Below are 19,110 nucleotides of genomic sequence, written 5' to 3' on the forward strand. Positions count from 1 at the left end.
CTTCATACCAAAAATTGGAAGCTGCATCTTTAACAATGAAAAACGTAAAAAGGTTATTTTTACCGCATAAATCAAGTGCCAGCATACACTTTAATCACTTCACATATTGGCCTTATGAGGCGAAGTAGATCAAGTTATAACAAAAGCAACCGTTAACAAGACATTAACCCGCCTCTAAAGCCCGAAGTTATCAGCTTTCTTATTAACTTGTTCCAAATTATGAAAGGTAAGTACACAAAGTATCTCCACCTATTTAACGAGAAGAGCATCGTATAATATCTGAATAGCGTAAGATGTGGCTATATAAACCAAAACCTGTACGCTATCGTTAAAAACAGCCGGTGCCATAAAAAAGAAAAACCTTATATTAATATCTTTGTCGAAGGATACCTAAATAAGCTCGCCGTAGTTCATTTACGTAACAGGACATCGGTCGAAAACATCTACTTAGCAGCTTATAGGCATTTTTATGGATCAGAGCTAGGGCTATATAGACTACTAATGACTCTGTATGAACAACGGAGCTAAAGAATTCCTTCTGCAAAGGGGGTGTGAAGACCATAATCGGAAAAGGCGATGCGAACTAACCATCGATTGCCAAGTTAAGGTCCGTGACTCACCTAGCATAGGTCCACATGAAGTTCTGCTACGCGGTGTCAAATGAGGTTTCGAGTGGCTTAAACATGGGCCTATCAACAACTTGCATTTCGTTCGAGAAGTTAAACGAAATAATACTGATATGCTCCAAAATCAGCTCAGGTAATGGTCATGGATGATCGAAGTACAAATAATTAGTCATAATGATTATGGCGACAATGTTGTGTTACTCGAGCAATACTTTACCTTAATATATTGTCAAACGTTCCTTTAGAAGACATAGGTGGCACGTTAACTATGCTCAGTGTGCTACAACGAGTGCGAAACTAAGATGTGTTAATTCAACCTGACATATATACACATATTCGCATTTCTATCAAGTTAAGTTGTACTTTTAAGGCACTTTGTTCCTTCAATTTTCTATCAAATTAGTGCCACCAGCATCAGATTTTATACACGCTTGAAACTCACTGGCTTGTGGTGCTCCACCTCGTATTGACCCATATCGTTCACAAGTTGTTATGCAAGATAAGTTGGTCTAATAATATTCATGTAACGCAACTTTGTTTTCTTTAATTTACTTTCAAAAATCCTAGCTTCATGTCTGGTAAAACCATGGTAGACAAACGGGGCGGTCATTTTGCTTTTTCATCGTTCAATACAACTCTAACGAACGGTTTACTATTCATATTTCCCCATCTTTCGAAATTTGATCGAGGAAAAAAATGTGTGCGCGAATCTCTGGCCCAATAACATTTAAATTGAAAATTCACGTTCCCTTGCTCGAAAAAAAAAAAAAAAAAACGAAGTGGCAAATATAGCCCCTGTCCCATATAGCTCCACTTTTCTCTATGCAGATGTGCAGGGAAGTGAATACTGGTCAACGGATTATTCATCATATGGTCTAAATGGGTTTAATACAGTTGGTCTATCTTCGTGAAAGTATCAATTAGAGAAGGACTGCTATGTCGTTATTCTGCCTCTGGCCCATATCTCTCCATCTTGTGAGTGTAAATAGGACACTAATGACTTCGTGCGAAAAAATTTGTCGTTCAATAAGACTGAACTGAAAACGCTTTTCTTCGTAGAAGGGGCTGTTGTTACGGCTAAACGAGATACTTTATACATAAAGATAATACGTTATAGATATTTAGCGCCAAGTTAGGCAAGTAAAAAAATTATAATTCGTCTACCACGGATCCACATGAAGGTCTGATACTCAATATTATGCCTAGTTTTGACGAAATGCAAAGAAAATAATTAGGTGTTCCAAGCAGCACACGTTTTAAGATTTGAACAAAATCTCCAGTAATGCCAATTGTGATAAATACCTGACTTGTTTGCATCTCGAAAAAATTGAAGGTTTTTTGCTAAAAAATGGAGTGACCTGTATAGTCCTATATAGCTCTATTTCGCTCCGTAGAACGTTTTTTGTAAGTCCCTAGACCGTAATTAGCTTGTAAATTAAATGATCAGCGGTTGATCTATACGACCTAATTTCTCTAGCTATTTTAAGAAAGATTTTAAGCTCAAACGAGCTCTTGTCCAACTTGTCACATAGATTTCAAAATATTTAGAAGATGTTCTGATTCAAATAGTCGGCTCTACAAGACAATAGATCCCAAAATAGCTATTATTCCTCTAGCAATCATCTAAAGGGAGCGAAAGGCTTTTGCAACTAGCCTAAACTTCTATTTCGACGCCTTCAAGCACCGAATGTTCTTTTATTTAGGAAAATATATACACGGAAAGAATATATATAAGGAATAGGACTTGGCGAAGCTTTGGTTTAGATGCACAAGCGATAGTCCTAGCAAAACTTGCTTTCTTTCTGAAGCATATTCTTAGATAAGCATATTGGAACACCTCCAGAAGTATTAACGCCTCTAACAAGCCGAGAAATTATACATGTAACATGTTCCGCTCGTAGTACTGGAGGTATAGTTAACGCGGCATAGGAAGATTTTCATAACACCCTAATTCATTTGGATCCGCAGGGACGCACTTGTTAGCACACTCGATTGCCGCCTCTTGAATAGCATCTGATCAATAAAATAGTGACCTACAAGAATTTACATATACAAGCCTATAACAATGTTAAGTGGTGACCCTTACCATAAAGGCCTTTGAACATTCTAACGGGCGTTCATTAGACAAGGGGGGATATTGTTAAAGTTCACTTGTTTACCTGTCCAGTTTTATACTACTCTTATGTCGGAACCCTTATAAGTTTGTAAACACTTTCTAATTTATATCGTTACGGGTAAGTTAGTATTAAGTAGCAGAGATTATTATCTTATACCGTCTACACATATTCAAATCAGGGTCCAAACGCTAGCTTCAACCACGGTTATTTTGGGTTAAGAAATTCTAATTCATAGAGACAATAAATTATTAATTCGCATCATAAAATATAGATTATACCTTTTTTAATAAACTTCCTGTTCGTATAATTTTTCTTCGACATTGCGACAGAGTACTGTACATTCCATTGCGCTATTATGGGAGCTTGGGGCGTTGTCTCAAATCGTTCGATCTTAGGCTCATTTTTGGACCGCCATTAGTTCATGGCAAGGAGGCTTTTTTGCGTCTTCTCTAATGCTAAGTAGAGTATATCATCTTTCCTTGAATCGTCGTAGATTAATTAGTTGGTCCACCGAATATTCGAAAGATTTCATTTAGCTGATTTTTTAGCATCGCACTTTTTACTGTCTTTTTGCGGGAATGGCCAAAAGAAACCAAAAAAAAAAGACAATGACTCTCCTAGAAGAGCACGATGCTGTATACAATATTCAATGTATACAATAGAGAAAACCGTATATTGGTCAACTCGGGAATGGCTCAGCATAAGTCCGACCTGAAATACGACGAGCAAAAGACCGTTTCGAACCATTGCAAGTCTCATAAAGATTGTAAGCCTTTGTCTGATCCCACTAGAACTCTTTGAAGACAACTCTATGGAACAGGCAAGGAAATACTTAAAGCTTATATGTATGTATATAGTAGCAGAGATGCCAAACAAGCCCTAAGCCGGCCTAGCAGTACTACCCTAAACGGGCGGAGGGCCTGAGCCGCTAAAAGCGAGGCAAGGCCGTTGCACAGACACACGCTCTCTACTGCCAAACATGTCGCAGGCTGAAAAAAGCGGAGCAAAGGACAAAAAGTACGACGGACACGTAGTAGGACACTTCTAGGTTTGGATTCGAATTTGTTATAATATTATGCTGAATTTATATCATTACTTGTGCCCTCTTTATAAATAAGCTATTTAGTTTCGATTATGTGTAGTTGAACATAGCGTTTGCAAAGCAATGCGCTGTTATTAGTCCACACAAAAGTACCTGTAAGCCCAAAAGCTTAAACCTAATACAGTGATAAATTTTATCCCGAAAGCCGAAGTAGTGATGGCGAATAGCAGTGATTAGAACATGAATATAAAACTTTCTTCCGATATTTTCCTGAACTGGCTATCACTCGTGAGCCTTTGCGGTCTGTTCTGTATAAGTTCGCGTTTTCCTATCATTGTCCTCATTGGACGGCCTTTTCAAATTAGACATTTTCAAATGGCTACGATCTTTTGTGTGTTTGTTTCTGACCGTTGGTCGACAAACGTTACCTTGCGAGTGTACGTTGCCTAATCGCTTTAGTATTTCAAGCTTTTAGAAGGCGTCACCTTTACATTTGAATTGGTGATATTTCTGTTTAAGTCAAAATGAACGGCATTTTAATGCCCTTGAATTCCCCATAAAAAATACAAGTCGCCACATCTTAGGTCAGTATGTGTCTTGCAAAATTAAGATGGGTATAGCATGGCCAGCTTATTCATGATTTGACGTTTTTTACGGGAGATATTATTGACCGTAATAAAATAACCATCATCCCCGTAACTCTGTTAATCGTAGATTCGGAGTAAAACTTTGAGGCAGACGGTGGGTTACACGGAACCATTTCAACGGCCTAAGTCCAACTGTCGGGGAAGTTTAATACCATCTTGGTAACGGAGTTATACACCTGTCCGGAAGTATTCTTATTCTTCCCTTTATAGAAAACTATATGGTAACCCAACAGCACAACCTGTCACCAGTAATTGTTGGGCAAAAAAGTCAAAAGCCATAGAAACCGCGGAATCACGCAGCAGGCGAAGTGAACTTCACCGCTCGACAAAGAAAGCCAGGCAAGTTAGAGAAAAATTAGTCGTAGAAGCATACGTCGGGTATCGAGAGCAGACATGTACCGTATTACTCTATCTGGTAATCTATGCATAGTATGTTCTTGTTTACGATGCGTACATATAAATTATCATCACGGTCCGTGCACTAAGAAACGCACCGCTCCAGAATCTAAGCCGCTTTTTGTTCTGGTATCACTCTACGTGTCTTGAGACATTTGGGCCATATATTATTTATGGTTACAAGACAAACAAGGTTGGAGAAGGGTCATTTCAGGCACCGTATGATACACACAAAATGTAAACGGATATTACGTCGGCAATAGAATAAGTTATTTTAGTTACGGATAATAGTTTAGTGTATCTATATTGCACCTGCTAGGAAATGTTTCCAGGATTCCTTGAGATTTCGAAATAGAAGTTTCTTTCTGCGACATTCTGCTAATAGTTAAACGGCTTTTTCTGACCAGCCGGGGGTATCTCAGGAAACAGTCGCTCAGCTTTAGCGGGCTGTAAAAAAACATACTGAAGACAACCTTCCCCAACAATATAAATAGGCATGGCATCGTATTCTCCTTGATAAGTCGGCTAGAAGAGCCATTATTTTCTGTAGAAACTGGTTACTGTCCATGGGATATAAACTTTCTGTTTATCATGGAAAACGAAATGCGCATTGGTTTTTTGTGTGAATTTAGTAGGTGTTTTGAAGAAAGCTTTATGATGTGAGTTTGCCTCACCAACCATATTGATTTCCTCAATCGATCAAGGAAGTCTCCATACGGCATCGAGGATGCCTCTATTTTAACTTGACGTGCCGAGGATTCTATCACAAGGGAGCCAGCGAGCTATCGGGTAAATAAATAAGGACCATAGATCATAAAGCAATTCTATTGACGATGATCGAAATCTTGATTGTGTTCCACAAAGATTTAAGATTGCACATCTAATAATCCAATTCACCTTATTGCACGAATCTGATGCTTTATGGAACACGTAGTAGTATACTAGTCAGCATGCGTGCATTGTGGGTAAAGGATCGATCTGCAGCTTCCTCCTGTGCCTTGTTTGCTAAGCTTGTGAGTCGTTGATATCGCCTATAGCTTCATATAAAAACTAGGAAAACCACGTTTGGGAAATCATGTCTGAAACTTCACAATACATAACATTAATTAGTCACCTATATATAATAAACAGTACTGCTTCAAGTTATGAACACGCAGGATATTGCCTTATCGCGGATATTGTAGTTACTTCAGCCTCCTTCCTTACAACATAAAACAAGGCAAGTATTGTTTGTCTGTCGCCATTGTAGTACTTTAAACATGGAAGCTCGACGGACTACATCGTTTCTTCAGTCAGATGCACGCCAGAGTTGAGCACGTCCTATAGACAGAAGCCTTGTATGATAATGCAGTGTTTTCGAACACTGCATTATCATACAAGGCTTCTATCTATCGGCTATCGAAATTACGTTTGATAACAAACGATATCTTTGCCGATTCAGGATCGAAGGAGATTAACGTAACATCGAAGACGTGCTTCAACAACAATTATGTCGGGTTATGTATCTTCATCAAGAAAATCTGATAAACACAAATATTGGCCACAGATGACTATGCTGCGATACTTACTTCAATGACACGAGCAGAATAAATGCAGCGATAAGAAGAACGAGAGAGGTTGAATATCCTATGAAAGATACACGTTTGATCTTCCGCAGAGATCTGGACATAATTTGGATGTACTCCAGGTAATTATCGCTGAAACAGCCCAAGTAAGCCGCAGGTTGCCACGTTCCCTCCGGCGAACACGTCCGAAAAACAAATTCTGCAAGTTATTCCGGAACAAAGAGACAGGTAAGCGTCATTGCTATAAAATCAATTTGTCCTCTTAGTTTTGTGCTAAAATAGCTATACGACCAGTGTCGTGGGTGTTAGACACACTGTATATGCATACGAGTTGAAAAAGACACCAGACCATCTGAGAGAGCCTGGACCTGAACGATTCAAGGTAAGTAGTGCCCCCTTGCGATCTCTCAGCTGTACTTTCTAGGAACTTTCCATCATCTTTCCTTCGTATACATGGCAGAAATCTGCGTAATTGCTACTGTTAATGACGCAGTGAACCGTTGTCAATGGTAGGTTGGCTAAATTCAGTTCTTGTGATCTTTTCTTTTTCAAGTCGAACGTACACGCTCGACTGAACGGATCGCGGCTAACTTACAAAGTTAGACCTAATCGAAAATCATAATTTTGCCACGTTGGAAATAGTTCATTAACTACTGGTCGGTGTTCAGCCTACATCTTATCTTCCGTGTTCCAGTTCAGTGTACTATGGTACATTTACGAGCGCTCCGCGATGGAATAAAAGAGAGCGAGGTTATATGCCAAGTTGGCCTTGAATCGAAAACAACAGACGGCACGAACAAAAAATAAAGACTTGCTATAGTTAAAAAAAGATACCAATCGAGGGTGTCCATATCACTGACCAATATAGCCTCGCAAAGTGAACGGGCCCGAAAATCTATCATTGAACAAAGCCAAGGCAATAATTATAGTTAGAGACTGTCAAGGTTTACAATATGTACTGCTGTCTACTATGAGAGACTGGATTTTAAATAGCTGAAGTAATTGCGCATCGTAACAATGTACGCATCGTTTTGCAAGCCAACGATAGTAGTTACGCCATACTATATATCCATGATAAGTTCTGATTTCCCACTATACGGTGAATATGGTGACAACATCTGGACACGGCCATCAACATTTCTCTCAAAAGCAGTCGCATGCAACACGCTATTGAAAGCAATGACATGCGGTACAACGGATGCGAAAATACGATGTCTTGGTTTTGACATATATATACGCATTTCTACCATGCTGAATTATTATATTCGGAGACCGTTTATAAGGTTAGCACCGACGACATCCGGCTCCTTAATATGCTCAAAGTGTGAGCGCTCATGAGTAGTCATGTAGCAAAACTCAATGTAACTACTACAAGACTTATTTTTAGGTATTTTTTTTAGCTTTAACTAGTAATGGAAAAATAAATCGGATATTTGAGGTTTTTATCCTCCAACAAAAATGGGACGAAATATTTATCTGTCCTATATAGTTCCACCTTTCGTAATTTTGTGTAAGAAAAATCCGATCAAGCGAGTGTCTAGTCTAATAGTTCTTATAACTTTGACAGAGTAACAATTTAAATTGAATATCTTCTCATTGGAAAGAACGGAGTGGGTTACGCAAAGCCCCTGCCTCGTTTGCCCTTTTTTTGTTTGTTTCTTTTTTTTTTTACTAATAAATTATATGTGCTAAAACTAAGACTAAATAGGTATTGTGCTCAAGACATAGTATCCTCAAAAAACGTGATTGCTACTATTTGAGCTTGAATCAACAGATCGCCATTTATATTAGCCATTCGGGACGCTTATCCGCTTGTTTACCTCAGCAACCTAATGAAAATTTTCATTCCAGTCGATGGTTTTTTCTCCCGTGAACTTCTTTTTTGTTTTTTTTACAAAAGCCAAAGGCGTAACTACTCATTTGCCTATGACCATTGACTAACTGTGTGTGAAACCATATGAAATCATATGTGTTAAATTATAGTAGAGGCATTGCAATTTGCGAACAGTTGATTGTGTATCGTTGACTAATGTTATATCTCATCGCAAGCATTGAGTCCGACATTATATTAATTAAGCCTCTCCGTGATAGCGCAGTGTTAGCGTGTCTTTTCAATGGCTGGAAACGGTTTTTTTCTTTTCTATCATCTTTTTTACACTTAATATCATAAGCGAAATATTCGACTGGTAGTGAACTGCTGCGCCATACTAATTTTATCAGCTATATAGATTCAGGTGTGATTGTTGATCTATTTCGTCCGCTCGCTCGTTGCCTTATCTGATCCGAAATGATCTTAGTGCAGTTCCGATTAGCCAACTGATATTTTTGGCACGCGTTGTTTTACCAATTATCAACCAATGTTGGCATAAGCGTCCAACAAGGTTATCCATTGCTTAGGTCCTAATGGAGAAGCTTATTTTCCCCCAGATGTGTTATTTTCATCAAGACTTACGCGCAAGGGGGCACAAAAGTATTTAGCGGTAGCCCGGCTGTAAATGCATACAAGGAGGATGAAGGAAGATGTCAGACGAGCGTCTTATTCTTAGACTTTTATTCATGTATTTTCTCTGAACCTGTTGAACATCTTCGGTAATCTGACAAACTAGCTCGGGGAAACCTGCCACAGAGGTCTTCCAACAACTGGCTAAAAGGGATGTAATCATACGCGTGGGTAGAACTCTTCGCGTAAACAGACTAAAATCGTCTCTGAGTGTTCGCTTCACATACATATAAAAAAAATACTTTCTCTGCTCAAACAAGCTTGCGACATAAGGTGGACAAAAGGAGTACAGACGCAAGCAGCTGTACAACTTTCTCTGCATCGCAATGCATGCTGCTACCGTAGATAGCACTGTGAGACGATATCTGCCAAACTCAGCCTAACAGTGGAATGAAACCAACGAAATTTATTCCTTAATTCTATCCATATATACGAACCGATACTTGTTGAGTTCAGTTTCCTTTCGGGCCTGCTTTCATGGAGGCCCTCAATATATCGGGAGAGCCATTTGGTCAAAAGCAACTTTCAAACGACGCCACCAAAAAACAGCTACATAAGTCCTTATTTATTACAAACCGTATACATTTAAAATTTTATTTAAAAAGTACAGTATCAATAAGATGAACTCCTTCGGCTTTCATTATGGCAGCTATTCCCTGCACCCAGTTTTTGTTTTTTTCTGGGTTTTTCCCCGGAATAGCAGCACCGGTGTTTTCAGTTTGTCTACCGTCCTCGGCTTCTCGTAGTATGTATCGGCTTTTACATAATTCGATAGAAGAAGTTGAGCGGAGTTGCCTCACATGAACACTTGAAGTTGAAAAGCGGCCGCTTGCCGAAGTAACAATTTAATAACGTAATTAAGTAATTCGTTACGGAGAGGGATAGACCTTTTTTTTAGACTAAAACCTGCAAATATTCTTCATAATTTGAGAAGCCTGATCTTTGGTCCTCGACCCTCGTGCCCCACAAAACAACAATGATTTTCAAGGTTTAAACCCACTGTTATAGGTAACTTAAAAATTCTTCTTCATAAGCGGAAATTTCATTCCTTCGCGCACGCTGTCGTTCACGTCAGGATATGCATTGTTGCCGTACAGAGTTTTCTTCGTTCAGAAGGCACTAACTGGATGAAGGCAATAATTATTACGAAAAAAAGCAAAAGGATCTCGCTCATTTTATTGGCGTCGTGTCAGACTGAAATTTTAAATTCATACAGTTTATCACAAACCGTGTTTATCTTAATCACAAAAACATGTCTATATTCGGTTTCAACCCAATAACCGCTGCTACATAATGTCATGCATATAGGCATTTCCTTGATTGATTCGGTGTTTTTTTTGCTATACACGTGGCGATTTTAATAAAAATCATAATTGGGTTTCTACCAGTTTCGAATAAACGACGTTTCGTTACAAATCAACTAGTAGACGATCTAGAACGACTTCTGAAATAATATGTGAAATTGCCTGAATTTTTTTTGACGTATACTATGATTTCATGGAAGAAAAATTGGCCTTCAGCAAAAAAAAATCTTCCCGAGAATGATTTCGTAGATGTCCTCTTTGACGGCTATGCTATAAACGGGTAAACAGGTGAAAACATGTTACATCGTTACACAGCGGAAGATCGATGCAACGCCCGGGCTTTGGATTTTGCTAGTCTACCAATGCGGAATTTAACAATATTCGAAATTCTGCCCTACGAGGGGTCCTATATTTGGTAAAACCAATAATAGTGTTGCAAACACTTCACTATGGCCAGATTATGCACGAACTGGGCCCACAAATTCATGATAATCAAAATCACACCTTGATGGTCTTTTATTGATCTGAGTGAAAACGCGCTCTAAGGATTCAGAAAAACTGTTTCCTTTATATACTAAAAAATAACAAAGATGACATATGTCAGGGCATCGCTGAAATAAATAGAATGTGAGTTATAATTCTGTAAGACGTAAGCCGCTTTCGTCGTGCAAAAATTTAACTCCAGAGAAAAGAGAATAAGGGCCTCTTCGTTCGTCTTTTCGTAGTTCTGGCAGTATATTAAGTGGTTGAAAATAGATATATGTATATATAGACGGCTTTTTTGGGTGGACATTAGGGAACATGAAACGCATGGGATCACCGTTGGTATCATTTGACAGTCGAAATATAGCAGCAATATATGTTCTCATATTGAAATGCTTTTACATAGACTTAATGCTTTTTATGCATCATTTGAAAAAAAAAAACAACCCAAAATGAGGCCGTGGTTTTTGTTCTGAACATGTTTGATGTAAAATTTTCTTCTTTTTCTTCTCGAAGTAATCGACCAATTACAAAAAGAGTTGATAAAATTATTACGACAGCTGAGCACGATCGCCATAAAATAGTCAAGGAAATAAACATTCACCACTAAGCAATCTCTAATTTTTGAGGGAAGCTGGTCGCAGAGAAAAGCTCGACCTTCTAAAAGCCATACCGATCAAGCTAAAAGGATTTATTCAACTGTAGTTCTATCTGCGAAACCTTATGTAGAAACGCAACGAAATAAAACTGCTTTGAAAATAGTTAACCATGGCAGAGGAGGAACGAATCACATACGACCACCATGTGACTACAACGACCCCCACCACGTGTGGCAAAGCCTGATCTAACGCTGAGAAAAGTACTATCGTACATCACGAACTGCTGCCACCTGCCTAAATCGACTCAAGCTTCTGTTGTTAACAACTAATAATGTTACAACAAACCGTTGAACGAAACCTGTGAATAGAAGGGTCATTGTCTTCAGTCAGGCCAATTCCAGACGGCTTAACTGCATGGCGAGTTTCAGTACATCCGCTGTATAGTCCGGATGTTGCACCATAAAATGATTGTCAGTTTAAGACTTTTCAGAGAACTTCCGTAATGAAGTTCATTTAGTTTCAATATAGCGATGCAAAAAACAATTGTCATAACCCTATCGCCTGGAAGTTGTAGAAACGGTCGAATTTTATTACGTTTGCTTGATGACAGAAGGTTATCAACTAAATTGGAAGTTTAATAGTATTGTTTTAAGATATAAATAGGTGCTTTAGATTTAGCTTCTTGAACTAATGCTCTCAGTCATCAATAGTTCTTCGACCACCCAATATATACATATATGCATGGTACCGCACCTGGCAGCTGCGCCAAACTCTGGCAGGCTATTAGTTGTAACAGCGATGCGCTCTTCTACCATTTTTGCTACAACGTACAAATGAGCGGCACATTTATTTGGCATATATAATAATTGTCAATTCCGTCGGAAAAATTGTCCTTGCTAGAATAACGAATAATCAGCCTGGTCTTTCTCCTGTTGAGAGGGCGGAAATTGGCTACGATGCTTCCATTTTCGAGGATAAGCGGTGGTCCGACGGCCCCGGCTAATTATGATCCTTTGCTACCGAAGGAAGAATATTCTGTGAATATATTCGACGAAGAAAAAACCAAAGCCCTGTAAAAGCATTTTTCGTGGTAACTGATGTTTCACAACAATGCCTCTTAACAATTAGGCTGTATTATAGATTGTGATTTTCCTACAGTGGGTGGTTCAGTTTAGTCGTACCGATTCAGGCTTGAATGGCTAAAGGACTGTTATAGCTGAAGCTTGTAGTAGCATGAAGGACGATCTAAGCGTCGTTTCTCGAAGCCAACTTGGTGGTATTGGAGACTGTATTGAGTCTCGTGGTTATCCAGCATTTGCTATTTTAGAGAAATAGCGAATAGTAGCGATGCGGGTCGAGATTAACAGCGTTTATATACTTCTTTTGTGATCGGAGCTTTGGCTTCCAACACATGTACTCGTTAATATAAGCTCCGTATTTGCATTGGCTGCCAATTGAGCGAACGGTTGCAGTAGCTTCGTTCTTTCCCTCAGGCAGAACTATTTTTCAGAGGTCTGCTTTCGTAGAAAGGCATGTGTCGTCTAAATTGGAATATATTTGAAGCAGCAAAATGGTATACTGCGTTGCGATTCTAGAAGGAAGGCTTATTTGTTCTTCCCGTGTCTTTGTCAAAGCTGGTTGTACGTGCAAACGCTGTGTTTTAAGCCTGCGACACGAAAAACTTATCGTGCAATAGCAAAAAAGTATCGTTTAATATTTCCCTGGGCATCTGTCTTGCGCGTTTACTTTTGAGTCGCTTTCCAAGTTCGTACACAATTTATTCTTTGGGCATAGTACGATGTTGGAGAATCGTTGTGCATTGGATAGGGTATACTGCTAATGTAACGCCTTGAGGTAGGTACATTAAATATACGATGCTAGCGGATCTACGTTGACGCAAAACTGTTCGCAATTTCAGCAGTTCTAACTTTTTTCACAGCGCTAAGAAAAACGTGGTATTGCTCCCCTTACCGCCCGCAATAGACAGTTGCTTAATACCCAGTTCTGGGCTGCATCCCATTTCTATAGGGCTCCGCTTGTGACCAGGCACGAGGTCAAGGCACGCAGTTGGTTCTTCGCAACAAACGAGAATAACGAATACCATTTGCTTCAAACGTTCGTCTATGGCATAGCACGTATCACTGGTCGTATGTTTATACATTTAATTCATTATATATATATGGATATACATATATCGTATATCCATATGATAAATTTGTCGATGCGGATATTGTGCAGTCTTGGCAATGCGGTAGAAAACCATAGTCGTTAAGGATTTTTTTTCGTTGAAGTGGTAATTACGCACGAAGAAATTTAGTTTCTTTACTTTTACCATTAGTATGCTATTGTCAGCGATTTGAACATGTTGAAATACTAGTACGTATATATTATCACTGATCAACAGAAAAGGCTCTTACACCATTCTGATACATTTACTGAAGATACTGTTTCATCTATGAGAATCGTGTTCTATGAGAAAACCGTTGTTCTTCTTCCGAAAACAATTTTAAAAACAAAAAGTTCATTTTGTCTATTCAATTGACACGTTGCTTCATATAAATTAAAAAAAATAGCTTTATACTCTTTCCTATTAAATGGAGAAATATTTAGCCTTAGATGTGTATTTATTCATAATATTTTTACCTTATATACACATATATATAGGATTAAAATATCAAACCTGTGTCGCTATCTAAGCGCAAAGCAAGCGGCCATAAAGTAGTCGTCGTTGTCGATCGACTATATGGCAAAACTAGTTTGTTTCATTTGGATAATAGCGGTGGGGTGGCTATATATTATATGGCACAAAAGTTGCTCGAACGGCCAACAGATCGCAATTTTTTTCCGATTGGGTTCGGTTGGGAGGAAGCCTGAGTTATGCCCTGATAAACACGGGCGGAAGTGACCTCTGAACCAAGTTGTCCGGCGGGCCCGTAGTTATTGGCAAGCTGCGGCCATTCTTGGATTAATTTAAACATCAGTGCAAGGTAAACATGGAAAAGCTGTACGAGCACTCATCCGGAGGAAGTCAGTTCTAGTTTTTTGCCGCTTCAGGAAGGCTAGCGTAACGTTCAGCGAATTTGCGACTGTCTAGCGGTCTCACTTAGATGAGCTAGGTGTGTCCTTGCATAACATCCGAAAAAGTGTACACTGCGGGAGAAGGAAGTCGAAAACGGGCCTGCAAATCCGCCCTGCGACAAAAAGCGTATTGAGCAGAACAAGCACCCCGTATCATTACAAATATGGCCAGGTAGATACATCAAGATGTACATTGGGATGACGAGAAGCCTCATTTTGTAGGCCGCTGATTTGTGTAGGGTGTCCTTGAAGGATGGACGTTGTGTGATCTGTACGGCGATTTCGGAAACAACGTAATCCTTAGTCTTAGTAAGTATATAAAATCATTAGCTTTATGCTCGGAAGAATCGTACCGGTCTTGGTGATCGGTACTAACAAACATACGACACATATATTGTGTACACAAACTAAAAAAAAATATGAAACACATTTTAGATTGAAGGTAGAATATTATAATCACAACACGCAATTTAGTGATTAGTGTATTGATCCCGGCAAAATTGTAAAAATAGTTATTAATAAAATTCCATTTATTATAGGATTTGAGTTATAACTACAAAGTAGCAACAATCCTGTCACGAGAACGGAAGGTTAACTTTAAAATCTCGTCAATAAAGTTGAACCAGTTATTCTGTTAGGCAATACTTTATAATGCGTAGCGTTATAGCTCCAAACATCTTGAGGCTCTCGGTAAAGTAACTTCGAAGTATTACTAATCGTAATATGGTTACGGTAAAATTTACCCTAAAAGAACTAAACAAACTAAATAAACTTTTTAATAACTTTAAATAACTAAAAAAACAAATTGTTTAATATAAGAATAATTAATTTAAAAAAACAGGCGTATAACAGCATGTTTTGGAATAGCAACATTATTTAGCATAGTTGTATGGAGGATGTTTATGAAGTCAACAAGCTAATATATTGGCTTTCTTATTAGTTTTCGTACGCTTGATAAATCATTTTTCTAGGGCATAAAAGACCAAACGCCCTTTTAAGCTTAGACACTGCAGGTCTCCTTTTACCCGTTTGTGCCATATTTTAGCTAATATTGCTTTTTATTTATCATCTAATGTTTCTATAACGATAACTAGGTTTCTAAACAGTCTAAAAAAACATTTAATTACTCTGCTTAGGCAAATCAAGGAATGTGTTGTTATTCCGGTAGCCAAATTAAAAACTAAAAAACATTCACTAAATTAGTCTCAAAAGCTTTTCTATGACCCGAACGAGTTAAATATTAAAAATAATATTATGTAGCTCAGATATAAACCCTGCGGAAGGTTTCGACATCACAATTCCTAGTTCTGACCTTCGCGCATTGTCTTAATACTGAACCAATGATACCAATGTGAAAGCTGCGGATTAGTCCGTTGGTATCATTACCAAACGATTGGTTAGCCATGATTAAGCTTATCAACATTACATAATAAATTATCGATGAAAACATTTATATTTGTAACAAAAACTTTTCAAATTAAACCCTTGTTTCAAAACAAAATGCTTGATAGTCCATTACTCAAAAAGCCCGCTTCTCTATTGCCTACTACTTCCCCACAATCCTTTCACGAGCCCACGATTCCAGATACCCCTTACAAGTTTGCTTGTCAGCCTTAAAATACCATCATATATTCGATACAAGTACCAATTTTCTTATTATGATTATATATAGGTTATGTGATTTCGTTTAGCCTTAGTGCTATTACATTTTAGATAGTTATATATATATATATATATTAACACGAGCTTTACAAATAGTATAATTAAAGTTTTTTTCTAATTGAAACAAAGGCTGTCAGAAACAACAGATCGGTGAAATTTATTCCAATTGATTAAATTTCACTATAGACCTCTCGATAAGTTACAGACAATTTTTGGCTATTATAAAAAGAACGCTTTTAATAAACGACTGTCATCAACGTATCCGTAAATTGAAACGCCTTCACAACCCCGACGTAGCCTTATGCTCTGATTTTAGTTATTATGCGAAAAGTAGAGCCCATATAATATACTACGGGCTGATTGGCCATATTAGGGATATTGTTTACTAAGGCAGATCTCTTAAAAAGATGTTTTGCGTTGTTACAAGCGTTAGTCTTTGCGGCCATGCTTATTTGATATAATGTCTGTTCATTTTGCTTCAGTCCGGCATAGTCTGTCACAGGCCCCTTTGAAGTTTGTTTGTCTAACTTAGTTTAATGAGAAGCTAGGGCCTTTTATATCGAGGATTTTTGCGTGTGAAGTCAATCTCTATAATACTGAAAGTCGGTCTTATAATGCATCTAGATCCAGTGGAGCGATGAAGCTTCGTGCCCCGATTATATTAAAATTTAATCTTCTATACCCTGAAGATAGAGGTGTAGGAAAAAAAATGTATATATACATATATATATTGTACGCAAATAATTAGAATGAAGATGACTGCTCTATCGGTATACGATGTGAGGTGATGTGAGGCCTTACAGGCTCAGCAATATTGACAACGATAAATGCGTTGGATTTTACGGGTACACGTTGGTCTATGTTTGTATCGACTCTTACAATATCTTCTCCTAAATTCGTGTAATGTTAATTCATTTTAATGTGATGATGATTTTAATGATTAATGTATTAGGACCGTTTTGACTGTACGCATAACAATGGCCAAGCTTGATCTGATCAAACCGATGATTATTGGCTCCCCTGGAACAGCTCGTAGTGATTCAACGCTGTCGAATATCGCATGTACAAAAAAAGCATCTGTAAATGCGTGGTTCTTCATGGCTGGCGGCTTCCTAACAGTCGCGATGATACCTTAGTGCTTGTTAGCAGATTTTTCTTTGTTGAGCTTACATTTGTCGCAGGCAGTATGTAGATCCTGAAATTTCAATATATCGAAATACAAGCAAGCAATAGATCGATTCCATTGTCTATTCTCGTTGTCATCGTCAATTCTGTTCCATTGTCACATCGAAGACACGCCGATTACCCAACCTGGGCCCGCATTGCCTGTCTTAAGGATTTTTCACGTTCACGGCATTGTCCGTTTATTGATGATTGGCTGTTTTCTTACTGCTGGTAACTTCGTTCCTACTATTGATTTTACACGATCTGCCGTGCTGACGCGGACGCGACGATAGACCATATCAATTTATACTGATTCCTATACTTGTTTATTGTTATAATTTATACTTGTGATGAGTAAAATGCTTCACAGTATTTCAGAAATGTGACGCGAAGTAACCTATCGCAGGACTCAGTTACACCTCAGTGATATATATATATATATATATATATATATATATATATATATATATATATATATTACGTGGCAACAGTGAGGTAAAATATATGACCATTGTACTGCGCATAACGCCATTGGGTAACTCAAAATAGACAAGTCATTAACTATAGCTGAGAACTGCAAGAATTGTCCAGTATTTTACAAGTGGCATTGTTTCTGTTACCTGTTTCTGCAGTGGGACATACCGCTTATATTGAAATGTGTCGCATAGTAAGTACAAGGACCTACATAAGTTTCTAGCAGGTGGCTGGATTCAACTGTCGCCTTTGAAGTTTTGGATCGCCTGACCTAGAAAATAGAGTTAACATATAGAAGCCTTCGAGCCGACGAACGTTGATATAGTATAGACATATCATCAACTCCTCCACGAATCATACTAAAGTTTGCTGCAGTGATACTGTTGCGATATGTGCAAACGAAAACGTGAAAAAAACTAAATAAATTACAATAACGAATCAGTCGTTTCTACTCATACGTTTCATTCAGGCCTATTCAGGCCTAGCAAAATGCTTTTTTTCAAAATAATTTCCATAGATGTATATACCGACCTTGTTAGCTTCAAATAATAGCATAATCGATACGGTAACACGTAATTATATAACGAAATTTAAATCTTTTACAGGCTCTCAAACAGATGGAGTCTGACAAAATATTTCGAGTTTCACGTCTGGTACAGCAGTTAGGCGTTGCTCCAAAATGAAGGATATCTACAATGGATTTCGAGCCTAAACGACTTCACGTATCTTCGAGCTTAGTAGGTAGGTACGTTACCGGCGGATCATTTCTCGAAGGGTACAATTTGTACTCAGATAACCTTATCCTTTCAAGTAAACCAAAAGAAAGGCAATCAAAATAACGCTATTGTTGTGCCATCACCGAGTTAAAGAAAGTCGCTCGTGTCTGGAAAAAAGCAGATCGCCATTTTCACGCTCGTTGAATGAGGCCTACAATAAGTGCTTCGTAAATCCAATAAAAATCTATGCATATTAGCGAACCTTCTTCGGTTAAAGTTGCAGTCCCGGACCCTGATGTGATTACCACCACTGAAGTGTTGATACGAAAGGCGTGTTTTTCCGCTTCGATAATTGGTTCTACTAGATGAACCTAGCATTTTTAATAGTGAAGTGTCTCAGTCTCTCATCTGAACTGCTTAGTTTGGTTATTTGGCTGTATACTAGATTGCACCTCGTCACAGTCAATGAAGCCGCAGCCAACCACGTCCTCCATCGTTCGGAGCAGTTGTTGTCTAACACCGACTCGCTGTACATGCATACGATAATCGATGGAAAAAATGGCAATTCAGTTTACGAGCTTTACAATGCACGGCCCCACATTTGATTTACTGGCAATAAGAATCCATGAATATAGTGTTTCTTTGTTCATATCAGGTTCTACACACACACATTATATATATATTCCTCTCCGTCATTCTGTTCGCTTTTCGATAACTGTGTCAATATAACTTTATAT

At 38.3% G+C, this 19,110-nt stretch overlaps 1 protein-coding gene and 1 long non-coding RNA gene across 8 annotated transcripts in view; one reads left to right on the top strand and one right to left on the bottom strand.

The window, feature by feature from the left end:
* Nucleotides 1–19,110, bottom strand: part of LOC111268687 (secretin receptor) — a 111,269-nt gene that overhangs the window by 23,696 nt on the left and 68,463 nt on the right. For all 5 annotated transcript variants that reach the window (XR_002685346.2, XM_086971768.1, XM_022847831.2 and 2 more), the window contains exon 3: nucleotides 6,397–6,592. Coding sequence is in view for 4 of the 5 variants with exons in the window: in XM_086971768.1 (XP_086827894.1) it covers nucleotides 6,397–6,592 (196 nt within the window). In the remaining variant the exon portion in view is untranslated. The remainder of the gene's footprint in view (nucleotides 1–6,396; nucleotides 6,593–19,110) is intronic.
* The window catches only part of LOC111268690 (uncharacterized), a 27,965-nt gene continuing 14,209 nt past the window's right edge, over nucleotides 5,355–19,110 (top strand). For 2 of the 3 annotated variants that reach the window (XR_015314328.1, XR_002685347.2), the window contains exons 1-3: nucleotides 5,355–5,617; nucleotides 6,270–6,621; nucleotides 18,263–18,398. This is a non-coding gene — a long non-coding RNA (uncharacterized LOC111268690). Of the gene's footprint in view, nucleotides 5,618–6,269; nucleotides 6,622–18,262; nucleotides 18,629–19,110 lie in introns of those variants that run through there. The other variant, XR_015314327.1, reaches the window with a different exon arrangement.

This window comes from Varroa jacobsoni, unplaced genomic scaffold (genome assembly GCF_002532875.2).
Source record: "Varroa jacobsoni isolate VJ856 unplaced genomic scaffold, vjacob_1.0 scaffold_1308, whole genome shotgun sequence".
NCBI classification, from domain to species: Eukaryota; Metazoa; Arthropoda; class Arachnida; order Mesostigmata; family Varroidae; genus Varroa; species Varroa jacobsoni.